The sequence below is a fragment of the Panthera tigris genome, chromosome A1, assembly GCF_018350195.1.
Source record: "Panthera tigris isolate Pti1 chromosome A1, P.tigris_Pti1_mat1.1, whole genome shotgun sequence".
Classification (NCBI taxonomy): domain Eukaryota; kingdom Metazoa; phylum Chordata; class Mammalia; order Carnivora; family Felidae; genus Panthera; species Panthera tigris.
In genome coordinates, this window is record NC_056660.1 from 204,485,879 (window position 1) to 204,513,301 (window position 27,423).

The 27,423-nt window shown below is 37.6% G+C and overlaps 1 protein-coding gene across 2 annotated transcripts in view; it reads right to left on the reverse strand.

Annotated features, from left to right (window-relative positions):
- Positions 1-3,622: 3,622 nt before the first annotated feature.
- CA1H5orf51 (chromosome A1 C5orf51 homolog) overlaps positions 3,623-27,423 on the reverse strand; it is a 37,236-nt gene continuing 13,435 nt past the window's right edge. The window contains exons 1-6 of one of the 2 annotated variants that reach the window (XM_007095435.3): positions 23,664-23,842; positions 19,760-19,866; positions 12,310-12,453; positions 9,704-9,835; positions 8,689-8,803; positions 3,623-4,918 (exon numbers count right to left, since the gene is read on the reverse strand). In XM_007095435.3, the coding sequence (XP_007095497.1) occupies positions 4,632-4,918; positions 8,689-8,803; positions 9,704-9,835; positions 12,310-12,453; positions 19,760-19,866; positions 23,664-23,763 (885 nt within the window). In that variant the 5' untranslated portion in view covers positions 23,764-23,842 and the 3' untranslated portion in view covers positions 3,623-4,631. Of the gene's footprint in view, positions 4,919-8,688; positions 8,804-9,703; positions 9,836-12,309; positions 12,454-19,759; positions 19,867-23,663; positions 23,843-27,423 lie in introns of those variants that run through there. The other variant, XM_042995679.1, reaches the window with a different exon arrangement.

Sequence of the window (27,423 nt, forward strand, 5' to 3'; positions counted from 1 at the left end):
ATTTTACTTGGAAATCTTCACTACAAGTAAGAGAACAAAAAACAATAAAGAACTTCAGCATGAATACATATCACATACTTATTTATGGATACAGTAAATGCATTTTAATACAATACTTCCTAACATGTTATCTCATACTGTGTTAAAAATAATACAAGGAAGTGACACTAGAGAACTACAGAATCCTGGATTCTGTTGCAGATAAGGTATCCTTATTAGAGCCAAAAAAGGAGCCCTTGTAGGTGGCAAGAGAAAAGTGCCAAGCCATCCAAAACTAGCATGTTATCCAGTTGTGTGTTTTTAAGAATGCCATTAAAATGAAGCTGAGAATACGTTTAGATACAGTTCCCACTTCAAAGAACATCACAGAACCCACAGTGGGAGGGTAAAGATAGGAATGTAATTTTATTGTGGAGTTTTAGCCACAACCCTCACTCACTTCACTCTACTGTATGCAAAGGTATGAGGGAAAGTCTTGTCATGATTTGAAACTTAATCAGCATCAAACAATTCATAATAGCCAGGAACCCTATAAATGCCACAAAGCAGATAGGCCTTTAAGTTTCAAAGCTTACTTTGAAACTTAACTACTTAACATAAAAAAATTCACACTGCAAAAGAAACACACAAATTTAAGGATTATATAAAAAAAAAATCCTTTAACAGTTTTAGTAACAATCAGAGAACTCAAAATGGAGAGAAACCCCCCATGTAATAACACAAGGCCTTTAGGTTCTCACTCACTCATTAGTAAAGCCCACACTGGAAAACGTCTTAAATGTAATCGAAGGAAAAAGGTCTTACGTAGTGACTGACTCGTTCCTTAATTCTGTATCAGAACTTCCATAAGAAAGAAACTTTATGAATGTACTGAATGTGCAGCAAGGCATTTAACCAAAGGGAGAGAATTTGAAGACACTAATGCTAAAGTAGATAGGCACGCCTTCCCAACCACCATACATAAAACAGCACTCCTCTCCAGAGTCACACAAGCCCTTTACCCTGCTTTATTCTTCATAGCACTAACCACTTAATACACGATACATGTATTTCTTAAAATGTGTTAATTTCCTCCACTGGAATATAAACCCCCAAAAATGATGTTTTACAAAGCTATATCATCAATGCCTAAAATGAAACCTGACATGTAGTAGGCACATAATAATTGTTGATGAGGGAATTATAGTGCCTTGCTGATGTAGAGTGTTTGTTATCTTGAAGATACTTCACTTAAAAATGAAATAAAATTTACTTAGGTTTAACACATACATAGAAAAATCTGTTGTTCATTGTTTTGTAATACACCCAAGTAAAAAGCACTGTAAGCGTTATGGTCTACAGATCATTCTCCAATTATGTGGGGGATGGAAAAGTTGTACAAAAAGTACCCAGTAGCACCCTCATAACTACACCAGCCAGTGAGAGACCCAAGTGGTTCCCAAGGGTCGTAAAGGCAAAATGGAAGTTCCCATTTCTGAAGAGAAAGTTATGCTTTTCTCAGGCTCCAAATCTACATAATACTTTCCTTCTCTGAGAACTAATTTCTTATTTGCCTTATTAACCACTGGTGTAGAGGGCATGGCAGTTTGGAATCCAATAGCAGCAACCCTTTTGTGCAGAGTTCGGCACTTAAAAACCGTGTCTCTTATTAATTAAAAAAAAAAAAAAAAAAAGGCAAAAAAACCCACAAAACAAAACCAAAAAACATTACTAAGGGCCTACCATTCATTAAGCACAATGTATGAAGATACATTTTTTAAATATGGAGTTCACCAACACATAAGGAAAAGAACTATAAAGCAGTGTTACCTGTTTGATAACATGGGAAGGAACATTAAGGGAGCAGAAGCAAAGGAACATTTGACTGAAAAGGGCTGAAAAAACCTTATGGATCCAGTATCACTGGAGCTGAGTCCTAAAGCACAAGTATTCACCTGGCCACAAAGAAGGGCAAAGCATTCCCGGCAGAAGTAATGAGATCTGCAGAGTACTGAGGGGACCCCAATGGGAAAGGAACTGAAGTATTTGCAATTGATCATCATGCTCCAAAAGGTGGGGGTAAGGGGGCGTGTGGTTCTAAAACCATACTAAAAATGATCTAAATTTTTATACTTAGAAAGCACAAAGGTATTTTTGTAGTAAAACTGGTTAAAAAAGCTATATTAAATAAAAATCTCTGTTGCATAAGGATAAGCAAGGAGACGGGCAGGGATAGGGAGAGATTTTCCTTATACCAAGATGTTCTATCAGAATGTTTATCAAAAAGCAGCCTGGGTTGTAAATGCTGAGGAACACTGAACTAGAACATGATAACATGGGATGCACTGCAGAGAGAAAACTGGGGAGGTAGACAGAAACTAGATTGTGGCATTCTTTGTTGCCTTGCTCTGTGAAAGACCAAAAAAAGAAAACAAAAAAAAAAAAAAAGAAAGAAAGAAAGAAAAAACATGAACCAAAAAGGATTTTAAACAAAAGATGAGGGTTAGTTGTTTGGACATACTGAATTACCAAAATTGTGTGAGTGAAGATATTTAATAGGCAGTTAGAAAGAAGGCTCAGAGAGCAGGAGAAGCTGGGATTTGAGTTGCAAGTCTAGAAGTCAGCCTAACATTATAGCTGTCACAAGCAGCCAGGGCTATGAATGACATCACCTAAGAGTATTTAAAGTTTAAAAAAAAAAAAAAAAGAGCGAGAGTGAGATTGGGAGGGAGGGAGAGAAGGAAAGGGGGGGGGAGGGGAAAAAGAAAACAGACCTTCAGGGAAGAGCAATATCTAAGGGACAAGCAGGAAAAAAAAAGAAGCTCCAGGGGAAATGAGGAGAGGTGGAGATCAGCTTTAGACAGGAAGCAGGTGACCTCTTTTCTTCTAAAAATGGGGAAAATGAGTACGGCAAAGCTGGGAAATAGAAATTAAACTCCTCATAGTCTGAATTTTCTGTAAGAGCGGACCAAGCGCCATATGCTAAGGGAGGAGACAGAGGACATGAAAAAAGTAGTGAGGTTTAGATTAGCCACCAAGAGAAAAGGAGAGGAGCCACAGCAGGAACAAACAAGAGGCTTATACTGAGGGCTCTTCTAAAGTCGAAGGTGAGACACTCATAGGGATTACACCTTGAAGGGTTACATGAACTTCACATGGGACACAGCATTCCAGAAAAGGTGGGTGACAGGATAAATTCAATGGTGAGATGTGCAGAATGGTTACACTGAAGGACAAGAGGACAACGGACTTGAAGGGGCTGTGGAGAGCACTTCAACTGGTGACCCTTATAAAGCTGAAGCTGGAGGAAAGGAAGAAAATCTGAAACGGGCTGATGGTTTAGGAGAAAGAGGAACAGTCAAGAGAAGGCTGTAAAGAAGCTAGAGATAGAATAGAAATACAGGGGGGCACCTGGGTGGCTCAGTCGGTTAAGCGTCCGACTTCAGCTCAGGTCACGATCTCGCGGTCCGTGGGTTCGAGCCCCATGTCTGGCTCTGGGCTGATGGCTCAGAGCCTGGAGCCTGCTTCTGATTCTGTGTCTCCCTCTCTCTCTGCCCCTCCCCCGTTCATGCTCTGTCTCTCTCTGTCTCAAAAATAAATAAACGTTAAAAAAAAAATTAAAAAAAAAAAAGAATAGAAATACAGGGAAAGAAAAATCAACAAAAATGAGGAAGTGAAAAAGCTGGAAAGATAGAAATTGTTATCGGTTACTGCAATTTAAGATTTCAGAAAGAGAACACAAGATGGTGATTTTCATTCAAGGTGTAGCTATGGGAGTAAGCTCCTGGAATGTGATGAAGTCACTGGCACAGAAGTCAAGGATATCAGCAAGGTATTAGACAGATCATCCCAAGAAGACAAGAGGAGTTGAGGTAGACAGAAATACCGTAAGCAAGATAGAAAGTTAGGTTCTCTGGCCATCTCTATTATTAAAGACAAGAATATTAAAATTTCAATACATCCAAAAAGGTGTGCTCTAAACACATATGAGCTAATGATGGACTAACCTAAATTGGTTTCACCTTCATTACTCATTTGATAAGCCATCCATTTTCTTTTAACAAAACAGGAAAATCATTTGAAAATGGTTATATAAAGCCCAATAGCATAAAATTTTTTAATTCTATTAGTAATACATGGTGAAAAAAAATCAAACAATTCTCTTGTGGCATTGCATTATTTATCTTATTCTGGAAATGGGAGTCTAAATACTGTAATCTTCTATTTTGCCCATTTTTTATCCATCTAAAGCAATGAGGTGACTTGATTTTAATCGCTGAAGCGTAGCTTCAAGATAGACCTAAAGATAATCTGAAGATATTTAAAGTGGTCAATTTTATGTCACAATATTAAAAAAAGAAACCTAAAGTAATAAAAAAATTCTAAAAAGCTAAACTGGATTACTACTTAGTATTAGTTACAGGATGGCTGAATTAAAATTACATGCCATCTTAGAAATTAAAGAATTGTTCCTTCATAGATTTAAAAATATGTAATGAAAGATGGCGATGGCATTTAAAAATAGGTAACCCTGCTGGTTATCTTTACATAGTGTAACATTCTTAAGCTCAGTGTCAATATGTCTTCTTTTCTGGAACTTTTTCCATTTCACGGGTTGTTTTGTTCTTCTGTTTCAAAAAGAATAGCTGAACTTACTGGTTGGTATGATGCTGAAAGAAGTTTAAAATTTGTTTTGCATTTGCTGTATTCCATTCTTGTTCTTTCAGGGGTCCTTCGCACACAGATACATACTTTTTCAAAATTTTTTCTCCTACTTCTCGGAAATCCAAGGGTTCTTTCTGTGTCGTGTAGCTTGCTCCGGAAACACCACTATCCACTTCATGATTTTCTGGCTGTTGATCTGCACAATGCTTCAATCCCCAGTAACACATTTCTCCGCTGTACATCATAGCCAGCAAATGAATGTCACTAAATATTCCTGGGAAAATCATTTAGGTTGAGAGATTAGAATTTAAATATTTAAAAAGAAACCTTGGTTATTAAAACTCTAATAAATTCCTTTTATGTCATTAAGCATTTTTCCTTCTCATTTCAGTTACACTAGAAAAGTCAAATGATCACTAATATAATCCTCATTTAATTTGCATTTCTATCTCTATTTTACCTATAAAAGAGGTCCATCACTCCCAACCCCCTAAAAAACAGTTTGTCAGAGATTTTTTTTAAAGAATCATTTAGGTCACTGTGTTCTTAAGTTCTAAAGTTGGGTAAATTATCACTAAGATCTGGCCACAAAAACATTTTGAATTCATGTAGAACTTTTAAAATTAATATTAAGGATTATTCAGAATTATGTTTAATATTGGCTAATAAAATATTAAAAAATAATTAGATGGGAATGCAAGCTGGTGCAGCCACTCTGGAAAACAGTATGGAGGTTCCTCAAAAAACTAAAAATAGAACTACCCTACGACCCAGCAATTACACTACTAGGCATTTATCCAAGGGATACAGGTGTGCTGTTTTGAAGGGACACATGCACCCCCATGATTATAGCAACACTATCAACAATAGCCAAAGTATGGAAAGAGCCCAAATGTCCATCAATCGATGAATGGATAAAGAAGATGTGGTATATATATACAATGGAGTATTACTCGGCAATCAAAAAGAATGAAATCTTGCCATTTGTAACTACATGGATGGAACTAAAGGGTATTATGCTAAGCGAAATTAGAGAAAGAAAAATCATATGACTTCACTCATATGAGGACTTTAAGAGACAAAACAGATGAACATAAGGGAAGGGAAACAAAAATAATATAAAAACAGGGAGGGGGACAAAACAGAAGAGACTCATAAATACGGAGAACAAACTGAGGGTTACTGGAGGGATTGTGGGAGGGGGGGATAAGCTAAATGGGTAAGGGGCACTAAGGAATCTACTCCTGAAATCATTGTTGCACCATATGCTAACCAATTTGGATGCAAATTTTTTTTTAAATTTAAAATAAATAAATAAATAAATAAATAAATAAATAGCCCCTGGGTGGCTAGTCGGTTAAGCATCTGACTTCAGCTCACATCATGATCTCCCAGTCCATGAGTTCGAGCCCTGCATCGGGCCCTGTGCTGACAGCTCAGAGCCTGGAGCCCACTTCGGATTCTATGTCTCCCTCTCTCTCTGTTCCTACCCTGCTCGTGCTCTGTCTCTCTCTGTCTCAAAAATAAATAAACATTAAAAAATTAAAATAAATAAATAAATAAAATAAAATAAAATAAAATCTCTAAGATCCTTCCTAAGTCTAAAATAAAATTTTCACACTTACAGAATACTAAGAACTAATTTTCAAAACCATAGTATGTATAAAAATATACAGATTTAAGTATACAAAAACTATCATGTCAAAACACTTACATTGTTTTCATTTTTGAATAAATGTTTTAAGTGAAGAAAAAAAATTAGAACCTCTCTGATGGGGTATCAGGAGTAATTCAGCCAGGTAGGCTTCCTGGCTCCTAACCTACATCTTAAGAGAGATGAAGTAGGGAGGAACAAACTGCTTTAGATGAGAACAAGAAGCCAACACCAGAAGAGTACCTAGCCCTGTGGCAAAAGTGCTATGGAGTGGATGTTGTTTTCTTTTTTTTTTTTTCCTGGAAAAAAGAGACCCTATCTGTCCCTTTTGATTCTCCTGTGGAAGAAGTAGTGGAAGCTAGGGGCTAATGCAATCAAATTATGATTTAAGAGAAGACACTAGTACCACAAACATCCTGAAGAGAAAATTCTAGGCTGTAAGAGTATACTACCCTATGACTAGAAATGAGAGAATAAGAGAAATTGGTGACTCTTGCTACTTTCTTTGGTTCCAAATAGGCTTTCGTGCCCATCCCTACTTTTTCTTTTACATCAATCCATATTGGTGGGTGAGGAGATTTTAGGAAGGCCACTGTCAATGCAGCTAATCAGTTTACTAGTTATCCGCAAGAAATACTTCCTACAAATAAACCAAAACACCATGTTTGTCAAAACAGGCCCACTGGAGGAGCATTTGGTATTTGCAATTTTTAGGACAGCTACGTGCCTGAATTAACTGAAAATAACAACTTTCAGTAGCTTAAATCATGCTGCTTTTTCTAAGCAGTGTTTTCAAATAAAATGGAAAAACCTACAAAAGCTAACAAAGAAAAAAGGATAATTAAAATATACTTATAAAATTGAAATATAGAATTTTCCCTAAGTTTTCTTCTTCTCCGTATTTGATTTCTCCCCATCAAAATTTCAGATGAAGTAAAAAGAAAGTTTACACATATAATCTAATGTCACTTGCCAGCTATGTGACCTTCAACACATCTTCTGGCTTATCATGACATCAGTTCCTCCACTTACAAAGAGATGGCAAAAATAAGTGGTTCTTCCCTCCCACACCTCAGTCTAAAACCCAAATGATGCTCTATATCCAGTTCCTAATATTTTCAGGTGGATAGATATGATAGGAACTAACATTTGCCACCCAGTATTCATTCTTCCCTTCTTTCTTAGTTAAGAGACAATTTTATTTGGGATGGCAATGTATCAGGTGACGGGCTATACTGTAATCCCAGGTTCCCTTGTAGCTGTTTGAAGCCATGTGATTAAATTATTGCCAGTGAAATGTAGGTGGAAGTTTTAAGTGTCAGAAACTTCTAAGAAGGTTTTCCAAAGGAGCAGTGTTGACTGAAAGAAACATCTTTTTGCCATTCCTATAGACTGAAACACAGGTGGGATGAAAAGACCTCCAGAAGCATGTTGAGACACTGAGAATGCAATACCCTCAACAGAGGTGCATGTTGCACAACTCTGGGAAGTACTATTTACATGTATTCTGTATAAATGCCTCCCTCTGAAGCTGTAAGGCTGTAGTTCTGAAGATGATGGAGGAAAAAGGTAGGATCCTGATAGGATCACCATAATCAGCTCTGGTTTTGGTTGTTGGTTTTTTTTTCTCAGTGTTTATTTATTTTTGAGAGAGAGTGCAAGTGAGGGAAGGGCAGAGACAGAGAGAGAGAGACACACAGAATCTGACGCAGGCTCCAGGCTCCAAGTTGAGCTGTCAGCACAGAACCCAACATGAGGCTTGAACCCAGGAACCGCGAGATCATGATCTGAGCAGAAGTCAGACGTTCAACTGACTAAGCCACCCATGTGCCCCTTAAGACCATTTTTATGTGAAAGAGCAGTAAATTTCTACTTGTTTAAAAGTTACTTCCGGGGCACCCGGGTGGCTCAGTCGGATAGGATCCAACTCTTGATTTAGGCTCAGGTCATGATTTCAAGGTTTGTGAGTTCAAGGCCCAAGTCATGCTCTATGCTGACAGTGCAGAGTCTGCTTAGGATTCTCTCTCTCCCTTTCTCTCTGACCCTCCCCAGCTTGCATGCATGGCTCTCTCTCTCTCACTCTCTCAAAATAAATAAACTTAAAAAAAGTTATTTCCAGTCTGTTTCAAGTAGCCGAATCTAGTGCCTAATTGGGCTAATTGGGGATACGAAATAAAAGCAGCATGACATATAATTCTTTCAAAGTTACTATAAAGGGAATAGCAGTATTTTTTATTTTTTACATGAGAAGATATTTAAAAGCCCTTTTATTTTTTGGTATATAATGTACCTTGAAATTCATTTAAAACAGAATAAAGTCTAGTAAACGTAAAAATTAAGAAAAAAAAAAAACCTTTAAAACAGGAAACTGCAAAAAGAGATCACATTACCTTCACTCAGTAATTTAGCTGTGTCTAAGTCTTGGAAAGAAACTCCTTCATTTAACTGGATAGGACACCGATAATTTAGCATCTGTAGCAAGTAACTGATTCCATCAATAAGATACTAAATGAAAATCAAAGCCAAAGAATTATAAGTATTATATGAAGAACTGTAGAAACCTCAAACGTTAATTCCCCCCCCCCCATTCTTTACTTAAGAGAAAATTGACTAGTTTGTAAATGTATCTTGTGGTTATTATAGCACAATGGTAGAAGGACCCACCCCATCCCAAAACTTTTATAAATACAACCTTCCAAATGCTCCAATTAGCAAAAGAGTATGGGAGATAAAAAAAGAAAAAACTAATCAAGAACACATGACTCAGTAATATATTTGTCAAAGATGTTAACAGAGGAAGAAAAAGATAAAATAACAAGTAATTGTTCAAAAACAATTTATTAAAACATGTACTTATTATAATTTAAGAAATACTATGAACAAAATTTTACATCAAGGGTAACCTCTCATTTCTAGGCCCGCATAAACTATGTATACAACCAACTCAAGTTTGAATTCTTAGTGAAACAATGTAAGACAGGTTCTTTGGATTTACAGATTTGGTCAGAAGAGTCAAGATGAATCAGAGGGTTACAGTGTTCTACAGTAGGGTCACGTGGTTCTTTATGAGTGATCTGCTGACAGAGAGAGGGTCACAGCCAAGTTTGTTTCCTTCAGGCCATAAATATGCTTAGAAATTAATACAGACAATCTATATTCTATTTAAAAAAAAATCCCAAACTTAAAAAAAGCACGTAAACTTCCCAGTTTACAAAGGCTTTCACATGTTATCTTATTTAATCTTCACAATAATTCCCATATGCTTAAGAATACATAGCTAGTAAGTTGAAACCTGGAGTGCAAACCCAGACCCTTTGATTCCACTACTCTTCGTACTACACCAATGACAGCTTTTTGAAACCTGTAAAGTCAACAATCTAAAATGTGTAAGGAACACCTTTTTACCTTTTTAAGCAAACTGGATTTTCTTGTGAGCCACTCTCTCCTTTTGGTCAGAGAATGACAATACATATAGAGTAGAGCGCCTCTTCTCCAAGAGAGGCATTCCAGAAGTTCATCCCCAAGCAAATCGCAGGGCTGAAACACAACAAAGACTTAGCTAAAAAAAGAAACCTCACATCTGTAAAAATCAAAATTAAATTCCAAAATATTGAGCAATTCAAAACACTTTCATTTCACAAAATTTGCCCTTTACTTGGCTACTTATTATTCATGAATGCCTTACTTTGTTTGAATCAATTATAAGTTTAGAAATCTATTGCTACGTGAAAATAACTACTCCAATTTACAATTTTTTAGAAAATAATATTTAAGTATTTTAGTAGCCATTTCTAATATATCTGAAATATAAGTATTCCATAATCTGATTAAAAAGATAACTTTTCATTCAATAAATCATGCTGGGAACACTGGACAGCTACATGAAAAAGAATGAAACTGATTACTTTCTTACACCATACACAAAAATAAACTCAAAATAAAATGAAGACCTAAACGTAAGACTTAAAACCACAATACGCCTAGAAGAAAACATAGGCAGTAATTTCTTTGATATTGGCCTTAGCAATATTTTTTTAGGTATTTTTCTTGAGGCAACGGAAACAAAAGAAATAAACTACTGAGACTACATCAAAACAAAAAGCTTCTGCACAGCAAAGGAAACCATCAACAAATGAAAATGCAACCTACTGAATGGAAGATGTTTGCAAATAACATAATGATATACCTGATAAGGGGTTAATATCCAAAACATATAAAGAATCTATATAGCTTAACACCAAAAAAACCCCAAATAATCCAATCAAAAAGCGAACAGAGGACGTGAATAGACATTTTTCAAACGAAGATATATAGAGATGGCCAACGGACACATGAAAAGATGCTCAACATTACTAATTATCAGGGAAATGCAAATCAAAATCACAATGAGATATCATCTTGCACCTGTCAGAATGGCTAGAATCAAAAAGACAAGAAATAATAAGTGTTGGTAAGGATGTGGAGAAAAAGGAACCCTTGTATGCTATTGGTAGGAATGTAAATTGGTGCAGCCACTGAGAAAACAGTATGAATGTTCCTCAACAATTAAAAATAGAATTACTGTATGATCAAGTAATTCCACTACTGGGTATTTACCCAAAACAAAAAGACTAATTTAAAAAAATATATGCACTCCTACGTTTATTGCAGCATTATTTATAATAGCCAAGATATGGAAATAACCCAAATGTCCATTAATAGATAAATGGATAAAAAAGATGTGGTAAATACAAAGGGTTATTATTCAGCCATAAAAAAGAAAAGATCTTGCCATTTGTGATAACATAGATAGACCTACATGGTATCGTGCTAGGAAAAATAAATCAGACAGAGAAAGACAAATACCACGCGATTTCACTTACGTGTGAAATCTAAAAAACAAAACAAATGGATAAACAAACAAAAAGCAGAATCAGACTCATAAATAGAGAACAAACTGATGGTTGCCAGAGGAATGGGCAAAACAGGTGAAGGAGAGAGAGTGGGATATACAGGCTCCCTAAGTTATGGAATGAGTAAATCACAGGGAAAATGGGTACAATGGTATTGTAATTGCCTTGGAAGATGTAGCTACACTTATGAACATAGCATAACGTACGAAATTGTTGAATCACTATACCATACACTTGAAACTAATGTAACATTGTATGTCAACAACAGTTCAATAAAAAATAAGTGTTAAAAAAGGGTAACTTTTTAGAAATCTGTTACTTGAAACAAGATGACACTTGTAGTACTGTTAGAATAAAATAATGAAAAAATATATATATAAGGTTTTAATATATGAAACTTTTACTGTGTTGTATCATTTAAAACTTGGGATTATTTGTTCCCACAGTTAACATCCCTGATAAACACATAGAGAAAAAAAAAAATCTAGGTAAAGAGAGCCAGCAGGCAGTTAAATATAATAAATTATTTGCTTGCAAGAATAGCCAGGGCTAGACAAAAATCTTGGAATCATCTAAATAGAGATGACAATAAAAAGCATGTGAACAGGTTGTCAAGCAGACAGAATAGAGAAAATCAGAGGATTAAGATATCCTCGGTGAGGGTGTATCTTTCCAGGATGGGAGAAAGGGCAGATGTTTGGGGAAGAACAAGAGCCAGGCTCTGAGGGCCTCAGAGGGATGAGGTGGTCAATAGGAAGAAAAGCAGCAAATGCCCAGGAGGAAAAAGACTGTAAAAAGGACAAGAGATATGTTAATTAGATCCCTCAGGACCTTCAATCTGCAGAAGTAAAGGGAGCAGAAATAGCAAATATCTGTGTTTAGAAAATGATCAGGCACCAGTAATTCCAATACAATTCCATCATGCAAATATTCTGAAACATGTATGTGATACTTTAGTCGTGATGTTGGTCTGAAGTGTTAAAGTCTCATACATCCCTCCTTTAATCTTCATTTTAAACAGAGACCAAGACACATTCCAGAAGAAGAAATGACAGACTCTAAAGAGCAGAAGAGGAAGAAACAGCATTCCACCATAATTCACAGGACTACAAAACTTACTTTTGGATGCATATTATTTTCTTTAATTAAAATTTCTGGTTCTGAAAGAAAACTGATCAGCTCTTTTACTTTCTGTGAAGAGTCCTCAGGAAAATCTTCATCTACTAGTTTGTTCTCCTCAAAATATGTCATGTCCAAAATGGCCTGCAGTAAAACAAACAAAAGTATCCATTAATGATTGAAATGTGAATAACTTACATTTTAACCTTACATATACAGATGCTTTATTAGACAATTAAATTTGAAAAGTGGGAAAAATGTCTAGCTGTACACATAGTCTCTGATGGGCCTCATAGGAAACCTCATAGGTATTTTAGTAAAATATTGAATTAATGATAATCTTGCTTCTCTCAAAAAAAGTAAATAAATAAGACTTTAAGCTAATCATATATGACATTAATTACGAAAAATATATTATGTTCCTTGCAATTTACACATACATACTTCTTGAACATTTTCTAAATGCCTGCTATATCAATTTAAGATCACTACCTCTAGTTTCATATATTGAATCTTCAAATAGTTTATTTGTTTCTTCAAATGCAGACCTAGCATTTGGGGAATATGTATTCTGCCACCCAATAAAGGCAGTATATAGCCAACATTATGCAATTTAAACACTAAATCCCTAGCATTCCTAAATATAAGATGCTCTGTTCAAGTACCTTAACACTACACAACCCTTTCTCTCTTTTTTTTTAATCTACTGGACTAAGACTAAGGAAACTGAGTTCTTCCACTAATCACCCAACTAACCAAGGACAGTCAATTTTATTGGTAAAATAAAGAAACTGCTTTTCAAAGTTCCTTGCTTTGATGATAGAATGAATTAACATATGTACAACACACAGAATATTAATTATACAGGGCTACTTAAGTGCTAAGTGTTCTTGTGTTGAAGGCCTAAGTCAGGAAGAGCAAATCATTATCCTACGGATAGTAACTTTGATTCAGAACCATAATTAGGGTCTAAGGGGGCCTGGAGAATTCAAATCTGTATCTCTAGGTCTTTCATCTTATCTTTAGAAATAAATTCAAATGTTTAGAGGGTAGAAGTTAATTAAGATGGAGGGATAGGGGGAAGCTTCCCTCTTCCCTTGAACACAGCTAGATAAATATCCAGTCATTCTGAACACCCAAGAAATCAACTGACTGAAAAAATAACACTACAAGTAAAATTGTGGAAGGTAGAATCTGCAGAGAGTTGATTTGGGGGAGATAAGAACTGAGGGTGCTCCAGAGGAGAGGGAGCCCTGCTAAAAAAAAAAGACTACTGCAAAGTATTGTAAGGAGTAGAGTGCAACAAGTTTTAGAAGTCCACCACTGCCAAGGTCGTGTCTGGCTTAGCAGTATTCCCGTGGGGAAGGAGGGTGGAGACCCTGCAGAAGACAGTGTGGTCTGAGGATTCTCTGGTTGTTGGGGAGAAATAGATCCCCTGCTTGGATTGCACTTGGGAGTGGCAGCAAGGCCTTCTAGGGGACAGAAGAAAGGGTGGTGCTAACGTGCTACACGATTCCCAGGCATAGGAGCAGGGACACTGACTGAGGACAGCGAGTCTTGATGCCAGTTTTCTGCTCCACTTTGCCATGAACTCCAAACCACTGCGCGGTCCTGCAAACACTTTCCTGGGACAGTTGGCAAGGGGCAACAGCTTGGCGAGACCCTCCCCCAGAGGATCAGCACAGGGCCCTGCTGCACAAGTCCCTAAAATTCGGAGTTTAGAAATCAAGCCACACACCTGAGATAAAACAGCTCAGACACAGACAGCATGAAGACAGGGATTTGATGAAAGCCAGGGACACAAGAGAAGTGATTTTCTGTGAGGACTACACGAAAAGTGGCAGGCACAAGCTCCCTGCTCTGGGGACGGAAGAGCCAGGCTAAGCCATTTTGCACTCTCCCTCCCCCCGCCGCCCATCAGTACTGAGCAATCTCAGTGAGCTAAAGAGGACCACCAAGTGGAGACCGGGTGCTTACACTAAGCCCTGCGCCCCTGCACCTTGCATATGCATCTCTACAGGGGCAAGTAGTGAGAACCAGTGCAACAAACATACTGGGTCATAAATCAGCCCTCAACAAACACAAAAAGATCTAGATCATTCCATGCATATTTTCAAACCACAAAGCTATGAAACCTGAAGTCAACCACAAGAAAATATTTGGAAAGACCATAGATACATGGAGGTTAAAGAACATCCTACTGAAGAATGAATGGGTAAATCAGAAAATTAAAGAAGAAATAAAGAAGTACATGGAAGCAAATGAAAATATAAACATGACAGTCCAAAACCTTTGGGATGCAGCAAGGCAGTCCTAAGAGGGAAGTATATTCAATACAGGCCTACCTCAAGAAGCAAGAAAAGTCTCAAAGACACAACCTAAACTTACATGTAAAGAAGCTAAAAAAGAACAGAAAATATAGCCTAAAGCCAGCAGAAAAAGGGAAATAATAAAGACTAGAGCAGAAATAAATGAAGTAGAAACAAACAAACAAAACCCAGTAGAACAGATCAACAAAACTAAGAGCTGACTCTTTGAATGTATTAATAAAATTGATAACCCCCTAGCCAGACTTATCAAAAAGAAAAGAGAAAGAACCTAGATAAATAAAATCAGGAATGAAAGAGGAGAGATCATAACCAACACCACAGAAATACAAATAACCGTAAGAGAGTATTAGGAAAAATTATGTCAATCAACTCGGTAATCTGGAAGAAATGGACACATTCCTAGAAACATAAAAACTACCAAAACTGAAACAGGAAGAAACAGAAAATTTGAACAAACCCATAACCAGCAAAGAAACTGATCAGTAATCAAAAATCTCCTGGGGCGCATGGATTGCTCAGTCGCATCGGACTCTTGATTTCAGCTCTGTCATGATCTCATGGTTTGTGGGTTCAAGCCCCATGCTGACAGAGCAGATCCTATGTGAGATTCTGTCTGTCCATTCCCTGCTAGCTCTCTCTCTCAAAATAAATAAATAAACTTAAAAAAAAAAATCTCCCAACAGGGGCGCTGGGTAGCTCAGTCTGTTGAGCGTCCAACTCTTGATTTCACCTCAGGTCATGATCCCAGGGTTGTGGGATTGAGCCCCATGTCGGACTCCACACTGAACATCATGAACATCAAGCTTGCTTAAGACTGACTCTCTCTCTCTCTCTCTCTCTCTCTCTCTCTCTCTCTCTCTCTCCCCCCACCCCGCCCGTGTCAACCATCCATGCTCTCGAAAGGAAGGAAGAAAGGAAGGAAAGAAGGAAAGAAGGAAAGAAGGAAGGATCTCCCAATAAAAGTACAGAGCCAGATGGCTTCCCAGAGAAATCCTACCAGATATTTAAAGAGTTACTACCTATTCTTCTTAACCTGTTCCAAAAAATAGCAATGGAAGGAAAAGTTCCAAACTCCTTCTATGCAGCTAGCATTACCTTGACTCCAAAGCCAGACAAAGACCCAATAAAAAGGAAAATTACAGGTCAATATCCCTGATAAGCATGGATGCAAAAAATCTCAATAAGATACTAGCAAATAGAATTCAACAGTACATGAAAAGAATTATTCACCACAATAAAGTGGGATTTATTCCTGGGCTACAGAGCTGGTTTGGTATCTGCAAATCATTCAATATGATACGCCACATTAATAAAAGAAAGGATAAAAACTGTATAATCCCTCTTAATAGATGCAGAAAAGCATTTGACAAAATACAGCATCCATTCTTGATAAAAACCCTCAACAAGTAGGAATAAATGGAACATACCTCAACATCATAAAGGCCATATACAAAAGACTCACAGCTAATATCATCCTCAAATGGGGAAAAACTGAGAGCTTTTCCTGTATGGTCAGGAACAAGACAGATGCCCACTGTCACCATTACTATTTGTCATAACACTGGAAGTCTTAGCCTCAGCAATCAGACAACAAAAAGAAATAAAAGGCATCCAAGTCGGCAAGGAAGAAGTCAAACTTTCACTATTTACAGACAGCATGTTACTCTATGTGGAAAACCCAAAGATTCCACCAAAATATTGCTAGAATACATGAATTCAGCAAAGTCTCAGGATATAAAGTCAATGTACAGAAATCTGTTGCATTTCTATATACCAATAATGAAGCAGCAGAAAGAAAAGTCAAGGAATCAATCCCATTTACAAATGCACCAAAAATCATAAGATACCTAGGAATAAACCTAACCAGTAAAACTGTGTAACAGTAAAACTGTGTAACACTTACGAAGGAAATTGAAGAGGACCCCCCCCCCAACTGCAAAAAGGAAAAATATTCCATGTTCATGGATTGGAAGAACACTGTTAAAATGTCCATACTACCCAAAGCAATCTACACATTTAATGCAATCTCTATCAAAATACCATTAGCATTTTTCACAGAGCTAGAACAATCCTAAAATTTGTATGGAACGACAAAAGACTCCAAATGGCCAAAGCAATCATAAAAAAGAAAAGCAAAGCTGGAAGCATCACAGTTCCGGACTTTAAGCTATATTACAAAACTGTAATCATCAAGACAGTATGGTACTGGCACAAAAACAGACACACAGATCAATGGAACAGAACAGAAAGTCCAGAAATGGATCTACAACTACATGGTTAAGTAATCCTCAACAAAGAAGGAAAGAATACCTGATGGAAAAAAGGCAGACTCTTCAACAAAAATGTTGGGAAAACTGGACAACAACATGTAGAAAATTGAATTTGCACCCCTTTCTGACACCATATGCAAAAATTCAAATTTATAAAAGACCTAAATATGAGAGAGGAAACCATCAAAATTCTAGAGGAGAACACAGGCAGCAACCTCTCTGACCTAGGCTGGAGCAATTTCTTACCAGACACATCACTGAAGGCAACGAAAACAAGAAAAAATAAATTAGTAGTTAAGATAAAAAGCTTCTGCACAGCAAAGGAAATAGTCAACAAAACTAAAAGGCAGCCTATACAATAGAAGATATTTGCAAATGGCATATCTGATAACAGGTTAGTACTCACAATATATAAAGAACTTATCAAACTCAACACCCAAAAAACAAATAATCCAGTGAAGAAATGGGCAAAAGACATGAACATATTTCCACAGAAGACATACAGATGGCTAACAGACACATGAAAAGATGCTCTTCATCACTCATCATTAGGGAAATATCAATCAAAATCATGATAAGATACCAAATTAATAATACAAGAAACAACAGGTATTGGCAGGGATACGGAGAAAGGGGAACCCTCTTACCCTGTTGGTAGGAATGCAAACTGGTGTAGCCACTCTGGAAAACAGTTCGGAGGTCCCTCAAAAAATCAAAACTAGAACTACCCCACGATCCAGCAATTGCACTACTAGGTATTTACCCAAAGGATACAAAAATATAGAATCAAAGAGGCACATGCTCCCCAGTATTTATAGCAGCATTATCAACTATACCCAAAGTATGGAAAGAGCCCAAATGTCCATCAACTGAGAATGGATAAAGAAGACATGGTGCGTGTCTGTGTGTGTGTGTGTATGTGTGTGTACATGGAATATTACTCGGTGATCAAAAAGAATGAAATCTTGCTATTTGCAACAACACGGATGGAACTAAAGTATATTATGCTAAGCAAAACAGATCAGCCAGAGAAAGAATAACACCATATGATTTTACTCATATGTGGAATTAAGAAACAAAAGAGATGAACATAGGGGAGGGGGGGAAACACCAAAAACAGAAAGGGTAACAACGCACAAGAGGCTGTGAAAGAGAACAAACAGGGTTGATGGAGGGAGGTGAGTGGGGGATGGGCTAGATGGGTGATGGGTATTCAGGAGGTCACTTGTTATGATGAGCACTGGGTGTTGTAAGGGATGAATCACTGAATTCTACTCCTGAAACCAGTTATTACACTGTATGTGAAGTAACTAGAATTTAAATAAAAATCTGAAGGGGCGCCTGGGTGGCTCAGTCGGTTAAGCGTCCGACTTCGGCTCAGGTCACGATCTCGCGGTCCGTGAGTTCGAGCCCCGCGTCAGGCTCTGGGCTGATGGCTCAGAGCCTGGAGCCTGCTTCCGGTTCTGTGTCTCCCTCTCTCTCTGCCCCTCCCCCGTTCATGCTCTGTCTCTCTCTGTCTCAAAAATAAATAAACGTTAAAAAAAAAAAAAAAAAAATTAAATAAAAATCTGAAGAGAAAAAAAATGTTTACAACTCTCTCACTGAAAGAAATGAAACAAGCAGGGAGTCTTCCAAAGGGAAAGAAAGCCAGGCAGAGCTCTGCCAAATAACAGCAGCCATTTGGGTTTTATGAGTAAGTTGTTATAGGTTCAGTCAACCATGATATCTGAAGGCGGAAACCAGCTTTATGTACCTCCCAATAAGAAGTAGAGTGCCAGGCCCCTAAATGCTATACATGTGTACTTTGAAAGCTTAACTATGTTTACTCTACTCTTCATAACCACTTCGTCTTCATTATCAAGTAAAGCATATAAGGCACTCTGTCAACTATACAGTGCTATAAGAACGTTAGTTACTATAATGAAATTATGTTTCTTAATGTCAACTTGCCTCAGCAGTGTTTGAGAAAACCAAACTAGGTCTTCCCCATACAGAGACCTGAATTTGAAAGGAAAGTAAAAAAAAAAAAAACAAAAAAAAAACAGCAGGGGGGAGAGTGGGGTGCAGAAAAATTTTATACAGTTGCATGACAATAGCAGGAGAGTCATGTGGAGGATCCCAAAAAAGGATGAATTTCAGGGAAAAAAAATAATCAGGGACCTTACAGAGACCTTTATTCCCTCTGAATAACTTTCAAAAGCTTGGAAATTGCATGTACTAGTGTTTTGCTTAATGAAATATAAAGGGAAGCAATTCTGCTATCTGCAAGATTTTTTTCCTTAACATTAAATAATAAATCTTCTTTCTATAGTTTCAAAGTTTCAAGTCTATATGTTTTATACATAAAGGGGTTTTTCTGACCAAAATTAAATACTTTATTTTTTTTTTTTTAGGTTTATTTAATTTTGAGAGTGAGGGAGAGCAAGCATAAGCATGTGAGTGGAGGTGGGGCAGATAAACAGGGACAGAGAGAGAATCCAAGGCAGGCTCCCCACTGTCAGCATAGAGCCCCATGTGGGGCTCAATCCCACAAAATGTGAGATCGTGACCTGGGCTGAAACCAAGAGTTGTACCCTTAACCAACTAAGCCACCCAGGTATCCTAACACTTTTTTTTTTTAAGATTTTATTTTTAAGCAATCTGTACACCCAATGTGGGGCTCAAACTTACAACTTCAAGATTAGGGGCTGTATGCTCTACCAACTGAGCCAGCCAGGTGCCCCAAAAATCAAACACTTTAAATAGAGAATAAATTGGTTTCACTACACCTAAACTTTGGAGTCAGAGTCAATCATCTTATATAGGCAATCTGTCCCCATATCATCTCAGAAACCACATCTGTTTCAGTACCTGTGTGTAAAGTTCTAGAAGATTTGATGGGTTTGAACATTCTTTGTCTTCTCCACACAGAAGTTTCAATTTTTCTAGAGCTGCAGAAGCCCGAATTAAAAAGTGATCTGTAAGAGATAAAAACATGAATTCCATATAGTTTCAAGGTGTTCTTTAAACAAAAAAAAAATGGTGTATCTGAAATCATATTATGTCACAGCATGAAGACGCAGCATGGTAGTAATATCTTATGTAAACCATGAAGTACATCATAATGCCTAATCCTACCTAAATTCATCACAGTAATTTATTCTCAATAGCTAGACTGAACTTCTCCAGGTTCAGTTGCCATTTCTTAAATGCAATGTGTATTTTCATTTTCATAGTGCTGCTTTTATGATGTTGACATACTCAAAATATTTAAATAATAAATTGAAAACTTGTATTCGAATAGTACAAACAATATACATAAATCTACAGAAAGTTCTTCACTAAAAACTTATAATTTCATAAATGTATTTCCTAAAAGAACATGACTGATTAAATCAAGTGCGCCAAAAATGTAAGCTCTGAGCAATTTTAACTTTATCCTGTTTATGTATTTATGTATGTAAATAGCTGTTATAATTAAAATTACATAATCTAAAAAATTACATAATCCATCTGCATATTTTATTCCTTCAAAAACCTGTAAGTGGAACAAATTACCTAATTCTTTCAAAGAAAGGAGTATTCTAATATGCCCTCTAAAAACAATTCACCCTCTCTCCCCTCTACATTGTCTAATTTCTTTTTTTTTTAATTTTTTTAAGTTTCCTTATTTATTTTGAGAGAGACAGAGATAGCGCAAGTGGGGGGGGGGCAGAGAGAAGGAGACAGAGAATCCCAAGCAGGCTCCACACTGTCAGCTTGGAGCCCAATGAGGGGCTCGAACTCAAACCATGAGATTATGACCCGAGCGGAAACCAAGAGTCGGATGCTTAACCAACTGAGCCACCCAGGCACCCCTACGTTGTCTAATTTCTCCCCTGTCTCCAGTATCATATTCCCTTGGTTTTCATGGTTTCACTTTTTTCTTATAGATTTTTCCTCCCTAACCCGCCAAGTGTCCATACCAAGGTGCTATTTATCTACCCTTCTGCACCATCTCATGTAGTCAAATTTAGACATGCCTACCATCAAGACTTCAAAGTCTCTGAATTTGCCCCTTTTGTGCTTCCCTTCAGAAATATGTATCTTTTCCAACACTAGCCAACAGACAGAAAATGTAGAACTTACTGCAGGCCCATCTGATCCAGCTTTAGCACTTATACAAATAGTAAGTTGTTTAGTATTGGAGTGAAAGCGACACCAGCTTCATTATGTCTGTTGGCAACCATACAATGACCTTAAGTTTTTCCAAGTGAGGACTAGCCTGTATCTAAACCAGATTCTGATTGATTTAAGATCCACTATTTTTTTTGCTTTGAAAGCTACTTCTTTAGCACTGCCTTCCAATCTCTCAGCCCAGAAGTAGCATCTCCCAACCTGGGGGGAAAAAAATTCCACTGTGAATGGAACATGGCACTCTATATGTGCTTTAGAAACTTAGTTGACATTTTCTTCTTAATTTGCAAGATTATTTTAAATGTAAAGAGTTGTACTAAATTCACTAAACCATTGCTGAAGGAGTATCTCACATGAATTCCTAAGTACAGGGGAGAGGGGATAATGGCTCACATTTTAGCAAACTTTTATAAAATATAGTATTTTTACTAGAACCACTGAAAGTGACGACTGGCAAGGCAAAGACAAGTGACTCTTACATGACCTCTGGAAAAAGTCCCTCTCATGGCATATTTCTATATACTGAACATATTGTGCTTGTACAATGAGAAATAAAGAACAAAAATTGACCAGAAATAAAAAGGAGAGCAATCTTAGAATAATGTCTAGTTGCATCTCATCTCATTTGAAGTAGAAAACAGAAAACTATCAATTCCTATAATGTAATACAAATATGTAGCTGTTACAGGAAAGGACACATATTGAGTGAATATTATTTTTGTTGTGTGAAATAAAGAACAAAAATTGACCAGAAATAAAAAGGAGAGCAATCTTAGAATAATGTCTAGTTGCATCTCATCTCATTTGAAGTAGAAAACAGAAAACTATCAATTCCTATAATGTAATACAAATATGTAGCTGTTACAGGAAAGGACACATATTGAGTGAATATTATTTTGTTGTGTGCCAAGTTCAATTCAAACATCTGCAACCATGTTTTAATTTAACTTCATAAAATAAGAAAATGTTGCCATTAATACTCATTAATAGCTCATAACGAAGATCAGTATTATTTTACTTTTAGTAAATCTTCACAACTTTAAAGTCTCCCAAAAAGGGGTGCCTGGCTAGTTTAGTGGTTGGAGCAAATGACTCTTTATCTTGGGATTGTAAATTTGAGCCCCATGCTGGGTGCAGAGATTACTTAAAACTAAAATCTTTAAAAATTAAAAAATCAAATAATGTCTCTCAACAAGGACATACATCACTTTACTTTTTAAATTTTTTTGATGTTTATTTATTTTTGAGAGAGAGAGAGTGACCAGGGGAGGGAGCAGAGAAAGGGAGACAAAGGATCTGAAGCGGGCCCCTTGCTGAGAGTGGAGAGCCCAATGGTGTCTCAAACCCAACCATGAGATCATGACCTGAGCCAAGGTAGGATGATTAACCAGCTGAGCCACTTCTGTGCCCCACCACTTTACTTTTACTTCCACCCCTTATTCTAGTCTGGAGTAAAGAACTCTTCCATGGAAAAATGAGAATGACGTTTGGGCTCAGTGATAAGTGAATAAAAAACATTCTTTGATCTCTTTAGTCTGGTTTAAGTGGAGCTGGTGTGGGGTGAAGATCACTGTATAGCTTATTTAGAGGTAATATGGATACACTTCCAGGTAATAGCCACTACGGTGGATAAACTATTCATGTGAATCCTGGGACTCACTTACCACAAACCAAAAAAGAAGTCAGCTTCAGGGTGGTCTGTGGATTTTGAAAAACATACTCTAAGAAAAGATAATCAAGCAAATAATCTTTATTGAACTTGAGCCATTTCATTGTGGACCCTATTCAATACATTCACCAACAATCAATAATCTGGCAAAATGTTCCACTACTATTTTCCTATAAGTCTGATGACAGACCACCAGAATTTAAAAGCCTATCTGTATTACTAAATGCTCAAAACTCAAAAATAAAATAATGTAGAACCTATAGGGAGCTGAGATGTAAATAAGACAATTAAACTTAAAAGTCGCAGTAATTCTCTAAGCCAGTCTTTCCTAAGGAAAACACTTGGACCTTTCCAAACAAGTGTTCTAACACTAACAGAGCCGTGGTGAGAACTGAGGTGATGTATAGAAAAGAATCGTCCAAACTATACCAATGCAAAGCTCTTCTGTAGAGTATTGTTTACAGTTGGATTTAGAATCCAAAACAGAAGACGAAAATTTATAAGGCAGCAATTAAAAAGTTTAACTGTTACACATGCCTAGCTATCTTTACTGCACCCCAATCATTACTTACCAGCGTACTATCAGTCAGCTTTAACTACTCATTTAAACTTTTGTACTTTTATCCAGATTCTACTCTTCCCAATCGCTATAGGCATAAAGACGAGCAGCACTGATTTGACTCAGATGTAAGCGGTTTTCATGGGTTATAAAAAACGCAGTGTAGACACAAATGCCTTGGCTTAAGGCAACGTGAGTTTCTGGAGGTGGACAATCGACGGTGCAGCGAGGGTAACAAGTGCAACACCTTCGGTAGCTCTGGCCTGGGATCTACACCGAGCACAGGCCGCAGCCTCCAGCCCGTACCGCGGTCGAGTGCCAGCTATGAACTACGGCCAGCCCGCCCGCCCCACTCTCCCCCGCTCCCTCACCATCTTCGCCGGCGGCTTCGCTAAGCTGCTGTATGTGAGCCTGAGCCAGGTCCCCGAGCTCTTCCACTCGCCTTACCACACTGGAACCTGCGGCCGCCATGGCCACGACGGGCGGGCGCGCCCCAGCCACGTGACTTTGCCGGGCCGCGGTCACCTGATTCCCGGCTTGGGCGGGGCGTAAGGGCGGAGCTCACCCGGTTGGTGGGAGGGAACCCCAGCTCGGCAACAGGGCCGGTCCAGGCCCGTAAAGGTTGCTGCGGTTTATATTTTTTTCGTCTTCGGTTACTTCCTCTCCTTCCCACAATCCTGAGCGGTAGGGATACTTTAGGGGCTGGCATGACATCAGGGCACGCCTCTCTCCCGCCCCCTCCTCTAAACCAATCGGGAGCGGCCCACACCCTCAGGTTGGTCCAATAGGAAGCCAGCTTTCTTTGAGGGGGCGCTGGGAGGAGAGCGTGGCAGAGACTGGCTGGTGGTGGTTGACTGGCCTTGCTCTTGTGTTTCTGGCCCCTGTCCGATTTTGGCCTTTGTAGCGAGAGCGTTGCCTAAAATCAAATGACTATAATCTCCTAGTCAGAAATGGTAAAGCCTGACAGCCCCCTTGTAGCACATCTAAGTCTTTGAGAGGAGAGGTTATTGTGCATCTGGGAGGGGAGATCCCAGCGCTAGTGTGTGTTTCTAGTCTAGGTGTTGGAGTGTCGCTTTTCCAAATCTTAATTTTAGCTCCTGAGTTTGTTTTATTTCTTTCTGATCTGCTTTGGCTAGCCCGTATTAATGTACTTTAACCATCTCGCGTCCAGTGGTACCAAAATTTTGCATTTACAAGAAGTTATATTGCCATACACCTCAACACCCTCAAAGTGCTCATAGTGTGTGAAGTTCATCCTCTCATGTGTGAGTTTCAAAGTACTTCGTCAACAAGTCTAATTTCTACTTTGCATTCCCTATATTCTTGCCTCTTATCAAATCTTAACTCAAGTTTTTTTCAGTTTGACACAGCACATCTTGAATGATCTCCATCCTATCTTACTTTTTATGAAAGATAGTTTTATATCTAATAGGAAACATTAAAAATAGGGAAATAGTGTGTTGTAATTTATAAGCGATGGACCACAAAGGCTTCCCAGCTGACCTTTATAACAACAGTTTCTTCCTCCAAGTCACCCTAAATATAGAGGACAGACAGGAATCACGTATTAATTTTGTTTCCTCAGTGCCTTCTATAGTGCCTGGCACATTATAAGTATTCAGAAAGGGTTTATTAGTTAAACAAAAATCCCACGTTATCTTCTCATTATATAACTTTCTAATCAGGAAGCTAAAGGCCAGGAAGTTTGCATTATATGATCAATGTGGGCTAAAGAATCAAAATTCTAAGGGCACCTTGGTGGCTCCGTTGGTTAAGTGTCCAACTCTTGATTTTGGCTCAGGTCATGATCTCACGGGTCATGAGTCTGAGTTCAAGCCCCACTTTGGGTTCTGTGCTGACAGTGTGGAGCCTGCTTGGGATTCTCTGTCCCTCTCTCTGCACCTCTCATGCTTACACACATGTGAACTCTCTCTCTCTCTCAAAACAAATAAACTTTGAAAAAAAAATTGAAACTCTAATAAGCATTTCACACCTCAAAAAAGCCAAAACTTACTCAGTGTATATTTTATATAAAATTTACAATTTCAGTAATTCATTAAACAACCATGGACTTTCAGTAGGAAGCATAGTTGAAACTGGAAATTATTTGCTCAACTGATAGTCATGCGTGCATGTCTTCAGAGAGATTTGGAAGGGATTTGAGAGCACATAGTACAACCCTTCATATTCAGAAATAGGCATGAATAATTTCTAACAAGTCTTTTTTATTAGTATTATTTATTTTTGAGAGAGAGACAGAATGCGAGTGGGTTAGGGGCAGAGAGAGAGGGAGACACAGAATCGGAAACAGGCTCCAGAAATTATTCATGCCTAAAGAACAACCAACCTTTCTATTACTATTGTACAGACCAGAGCTGCCCAATAGAACTTTCTGTGATGATGGATATGGTCTATACTTATGCTGTATCTCACAGAAATTGAATCATATAATATATGGTATTCTGTGGCTAGTTTCTTTCACTTAGCACAACATCTTCAAGGTTCATCAATTTTTGGAGCATATATCAGTACTTCATTCCTTTTTATTACCAAATAAGATTCCATTGTTTGGATTTACCACATGTTGTTTATCTATTCATCAGTTGACATGAATTTGGGTTGTTTTCAGCTTTGGCAATTAGTATTGCTATAAATATTTCTATGCAAGTTTTTGTGTGACCATATATTTTCATTTTTTTTGGGTAAGAAATGAATGGCTGTCACATGGTGACTCTATGTTTAATTAATATTTGACCAGCTGCCAAATTGTTTCCAATTTTCCTTTCCCACTAGTACATAAGGGTTCCATTTTCTTCACATTCTCACCAACACTTGTTATTTCACTTTTTGACTCTAGCCTACCTGGTGTAAGTGGTATTGTATTGAATTTTTGATGTGGATTTCCCTAATGAATAATGGCATTGAGCATCTTTTCATGGGTTTATTGGCCAATTGTATGTCCTTGGAAAAAATGTCTATCCAGATCCTTTGTGCATTTTTAAAATGAGCTATTATCATTTTTATTATTGACTTGCAAGAGTTCTTTGTATATTCTAGATATAAATCCCTTATGAGATGTATGGTTTGCAAATATTTCCTCCTATTCCATATGTCATTTTTCACTTTCTTTTTTTAAAATGTTCATTTATTTTTGAGAGAGAGAAAGAGAGAGGAGAGAGAGAGAGAACAAGCAGGGGAGGGGCAGAGAGAGAGGAGGACAGAGGATCTGAAGTGGGCTCCGTGCTGACAGGATGCAGGGCTTGAACCTGCAAACCACGGGATCATGAGCTGAGCTGAAGTCGGCAGCCGAACCAAGTGAGCCACCCAGGTGCCCCATCATTTTTCACTTTCTTAGTGGTGTCCTTTTTCTTTTGCTGCTCATGCTTTTTGTGTCATATCTAAAAATCCCCCACCAAATCTGAGATCATGAAATTTATTTCTGTGTCTTCTAAGAGTTTTATAGTTTGGCACATTTACTTAGGTCTTTGATCCATTTTGTGTTAATTTTTGCATATGGTGTGAGGAAAGTATCCAACTTTATTCCTTTGCATACTTTGCATGTGGATATCCAATTGTCTCCACAGTATTTCTTGGAAACACTATTTCTTGCCCATTGAATAGACTTGGCACCCTTGTTGGAAATCAGTTGGTATGTTTGTTGATCTAGTTATTCTATCCATTATTTAAAGTTGAATATTGAAGTCTCTATTTCTCCCTTCATTTCTGTATTTTACTCCATGTATTTGATGCTTTGATGCTAGATGCATACATATTTATAATTGTAGTATCTTCCTAATGGATTTTCATTTTATCGTGATTTGATGGGTACACTTATGAATGATCTGGCTATGGGCAATACCTCTGTTCCTTTTCCTGCACCTCTCAACTGAAAGGATGTAAAAATAAGCCTTCTCTTACATGCAGAGAGTCTAGTTTTATTATTAATAGGATTGACTTTTATTTTTTATTTTTTTTTAATTTCTAATGTTTATTTATTTCTGAGAGACACAGAGTGTGAGCAGGGGAGGGGAAGAGAAAGAGGGAGACAGAATCCAAAGCAGACTCCAGGCTCTGAGCTGTCAGCACAGAGCCCGATGCAGAGCTCGAACTCATGGACCGTGAGATCATGAC